This window comes from Corapipo altera, unplaced genomic scaffold (assembly GCF_003945725.1).
Source record: "Corapipo altera isolate COAL_440 unplaced genomic scaffold, ASM394572v1 130169, whole genome shotgun sequence".
NCBI lineage: Eukaryota > Metazoa > Chordata > Aves > Passeriformes > Pipridae > Corapipo > Corapipo altera.
The window spans coordinates 1-3,771 of record NW_020886796.1 but is presented as its reverse complement, the minus strand read 5'-3'; the positions used below and the strand labels follow the sequence as shown (position 1 = coordinate 3,771).

Below are 3,771 nucleotides of genomic sequence, written 5' to 3'. Positions count from 1 at the left end.
GGGCGTGGGGTGGTAGCTGGCCGGCGAGTGGGTGTTCTGGTAGCCCAGTGGGTCTGAGGGGGCTCAGGGGGGGTTGGGTCGGATGGTAGCTGGCCAACGAGTGGGTGTTCTGGTAGCCCAATGGGTGTTCTGGTAGCCCAGTGGGTCTGGGGGGGCTTAGGGGGGTTTGGGGGGGCTCAGGGGGTCTGGGGGGGGCTCAGGGGGTCTGGGGGGGCTCAGGTTACCTGGTAGGCCATGGGGGAGGGCGTGGGGTGGTAGCTGGCCGGCGAGTGGGTGTTCTGGTAGCCCACCGGGCTCGGGGCCACCTGGTGGTAGCTCTGGGGGGAGGGGCTGGGCTGGTAGGACCCTTGTGGGGAGGGGACGGCGTAGGGCGAGAACTGCTCCGTGTTGTACCTGGGGGGGGAAATGGGGGGGTCACACCTGGGGGGCGCATGGGGGGCAGGGGTTCCCCCCAGAGCCACATTTTGGGGGACTCCCTCCCCCAAGAGCACAGGCCCTCCTTGCCCCCTCTCAGACTTTGGGGTCCCGCTGCCCCCCATCTTGCAGCACTCTGGCATCCCCCCACCTCCCCAAAAGCATTTTGGGGTCCCCCAGAAGCCCATTTTCTCCCCACAGTGACATTTCGGGGTCCCTCCACCCCCCCAGATTTCAGTGTTTCCCCCCCCACACTCCCCCTCCAGATTTGGGGTCCCCCCCATTTGGGGGTCCTGGGGGTTTGGGGGTTGTAGGGCTGTGACTTGGGGTGTCCCCCCCTCCCTCCCATTTTTGGGGTCCCCCCCATTTGTCACTCACATGGCGGGGGTCCCGGGGGTCTGAGGGTTGTAGGGCTGTGTGACCTGGGGGGAGGCAGGGTCGGGGTACCCGGGGGTCTGTGGGTTGGGGGTCCCCCCATAGCCCTGGGGGGATGGGGTGGGCTCGTCCTCGAAGCCGTACTCGAAGTCCTCGTCGGCCCTGGGGGGGCAACGTCAGAGGGGGGGCCCAAATGGGACCCCCAGAGAGGGGGAGACACAAATGGGACCCCCCCAAGAGGGGGAGACAAATGGGATCCCCCCAAAAAGGGGGAGACAGCACAAGGGGATTTGGGGAGGGAGAGACACGAAACAGGGGGGTTTGGGGAAAGGAACCCCAAAGAGGGGAAATTGAGGGGGGTCCCATCTAGAAGAGGTTTGGGGTTTCTGGGGGGCTGGGGGGGGGGTTTGGGGTAGGGGGTCTCACCTCAAAGAGCTGTTGGGGCTGTTTTGGGTTATTTTGGGGTGGGGGTCTCACCTCGAGGGGGTGTTGGGGTTGTTGGGGTCCCAGGCCCCGCTCTGGGCCGGGGTCCTGCTCCCGTCGTGCAGGGGGGTCTGTGACCCATAGTGGGGGGTGCGGCTTCCTGGGGGGCAACCCCAAAAATGCTGTCACCCCCAAGGGCCCCTCCCCTGGCTGTGGGGATCCCCTGGAGCCCCCCCATTCCCAGAGTCCCTCCAGAGCCCCCTCCAAGCCCCCCCAGAGCCTCCCCAGTGGTCCCAGAGCTCCCCCAGTGCCCCCCTCAACTCCCAGGGTCCCCCCAATCCCCAGAGCACCCCAGTCCCTTCCAAACCCCCCCCGAGCCCCCCAGTGCCCCCCCATCCCCACTCACCGTCGTGCAGGGGGGTCTGGGAGCCGTACATGGGGGTCCTGGACCCCGAGCCGTACATGGGGGTCTGGGAGCCGTACATGGGGGTCCTCCCGTAGGCCGACGTGAGACCCCCGGGGCGCCGGGACCCCCTGGGGGGGGAAAGGGGGGTCAGAACCCCTGACAGAGCCCCCTCTGTGTGGCCCAAGGGTCACCCCGATTCACTGAGGGGTCTCCAAGGGCCCCCACTGACCCACTGAGGGGTCTCCCAGGACCACCCCAACCCACTGAGGGGTCTCCAAGGACCCTCTCGGCCCATGGGGGGGTCACCCCAACCCACAGGGGGGTCTCTGGGGATGTTCCCACCCCACAGAGGGGTCTGCCCACCCCATGGGGGGGTCTCCCCTCCCCTGCAGGGGTCTCTGGGGGTCTCCCCCCACTCACACGGTGGTGAGGCGCTGCCTGTCCACGGAGATGGTCTGGCAGGTCGAGTGCAGCTCCACGCGCGCCGTGGACTCCGTGGCATCCTTCACCACCCCGATGTACCCTGAGGGGGCACGGGGGGGTCAGGGAGGGTCCCGGGGGGCTCTGGGGGGCTCCGGGGGGGTCCCACACCCACCTTTGTAGGGCCCCTGCGAGATCCGCACCGTCTGCCCGATGAGGTCGTTGTCGCGCCGGCCCCGCCCGCGGCTCATCCCGCCGGCCCCAAAGCCCCCCCGCTGGCCTGGGGGGGCACAGGGGGGCTCAGGGGGGGCTCGGGGGGTCCCCAAAGATCCCCGGGAGCGCCCCCAGACTCACCAGCCCCGCTGGGGTGCATCGGGCTGCTGATGCGGGGGGACATGGGGGTGAAGCCGCACACCGTGAAGTTGGTGACGTCCCGGGGCTGCGGGCGGGGAAAACGGGGTGAGGAGGAGGGAAAATGGGCAAAATCGGGAAATCTGGGGGTCCTGGGCTGTCCTACAGACCTTGGAGCCCCCGGCCAGCACCAGGTGGCGGGTCTTGCACACGAACATCCCCCCGTTCTCCACCAGCTTCTTGCAGTGCAGGAAAGCGAAGCCGCGGAAAAGGTGTCGGATCTCGCCCTCGCGGCCCTGGGGGGAGAAAAGTGGGGCAAAACCCCAAAATTAGGGGGGTGAGGGGCAGAAAAGGGGGTGAAACTCAAAAAGGGGATGAAAGGCCAAAATAAGAGGAGTGAGAAGTGAAAAGGGGAGCGTGGAAGCAAAAATAGGTTGGGAGAAACCCAAACAAGGGAGGGAAACCCAAAACAAGAGGGGGAAACCCAAAACAAGGGGGGGAAACCCAAAAAGGAGAGATGAAACCCCAAAAAGGGAAGGTGGAGCCCCAAAAAGGGGAGGTGGAGTCCCAAAAATGAAGGAACCTGAAAAGGGAGGGTAAATCCCAGAGCAGGGAGCGAACTCCAAACCAAGGGAGGGAACTTGGGGATGTTCCCAGAGACACAGACAGAGCCGGGGACCCCCAAGACACCCCAAGGAGCCCCCCAGCCCCCCCGGGGACCCCCCAGAACGCACAGAATGGGGGCCATCGATGACTTTGACGATGTCCTTGACGTGGATGTTGTTCTGCTCCGAGTCCAGGGCGACGGCGAAGCGATTGTCCTTCTTCCTGGTGACGGCCTGGTGCCGCACTGTCACCACCTTCCCGTACATGTTCAGCACCTGGGGGGCCACGGGCGTCAAGGGGGGGCTTCCCTAAAGTGGGGGACCCCCTGGGGGCGGGGGGCACAGCCCTGGGACAGGGCAGAGCTCAGGGACCCCCCAAAACACTGACATGGTGCTGGTCTGTGACCGCCTTCCCCTACACGTGGGGGGCACGTCTGGGGGGTCTTGGCCAAAAAATTGGGGACCCCCCCCAGGGTCAGGGGGAACCCCCTGGGGTGGGGGAGACCACCCTGGTGTGGGGGGCACAGCCCTGGACAGGGCAGAGCTTGGGACCCCCTCCCCATCCACAGGACACAGATTTGGGGTCCAGGACCCACCTGTGGGGGGGAAACCTGGGGACTCACCTGGGGGGTGACAGTGGGGACCCCAAGATTTGGGAACCCCCCACATTTGGGAGTCCAAGACCCTCCTGGATTTAGGAGGGGGGGGGTGTCTCACCTGGAAAGTGACCATGGAACCCCCATATTTTGGGGGGTCTCACTTGGAAGGTGACCGTGG

General features: G+C 66.1%; 1 protein-coding gene across 1 annotated transcript in view; it reads right to left on the bottom strand.

The window, feature by feature from the left end:
* Positions 1-3,303, bottom strand: part of LOC113941347 (transcription elongation factor SPT5-like) — a gene marked incomplete at its 5' end in the record, with an annotated part of 4,243 nt that extends 940 nt beyond the window's left edge. Inside the window, 9 exons of the mRNA XM_027632509.1 lie at positions 225-393; positions 793-951; positions 1,267-1,372; positions 1,619-1,746; positions 2,039-2,141; positions 2,214-2,318; positions 2,393-2,477; positions 2,560-2,685; positions 3,124-3,303. Of these exons, the coding sequence (XP_027488310.1) occupies positions 225-393; positions 793-951; positions 1,267-1,372; positions 1,619-1,746; positions 2,039-2,141; positions 2,214-2,318; positions 2,393-2,477; positions 2,560-2,685; positions 3,124-3,303 (1,161 nt within the window). The remainder of the gene's footprint in view (positions 1-224; positions 394-792; positions 952-1,266; positions 1,373-1,618; positions 1,747-2,038; positions 2,142-2,213; positions 2,319-2,392; positions 2,478-2,559; positions 2,686-3,123) is intronic.
* Positions 3,304-3,771: the final 468 nt, after the last annotated feature.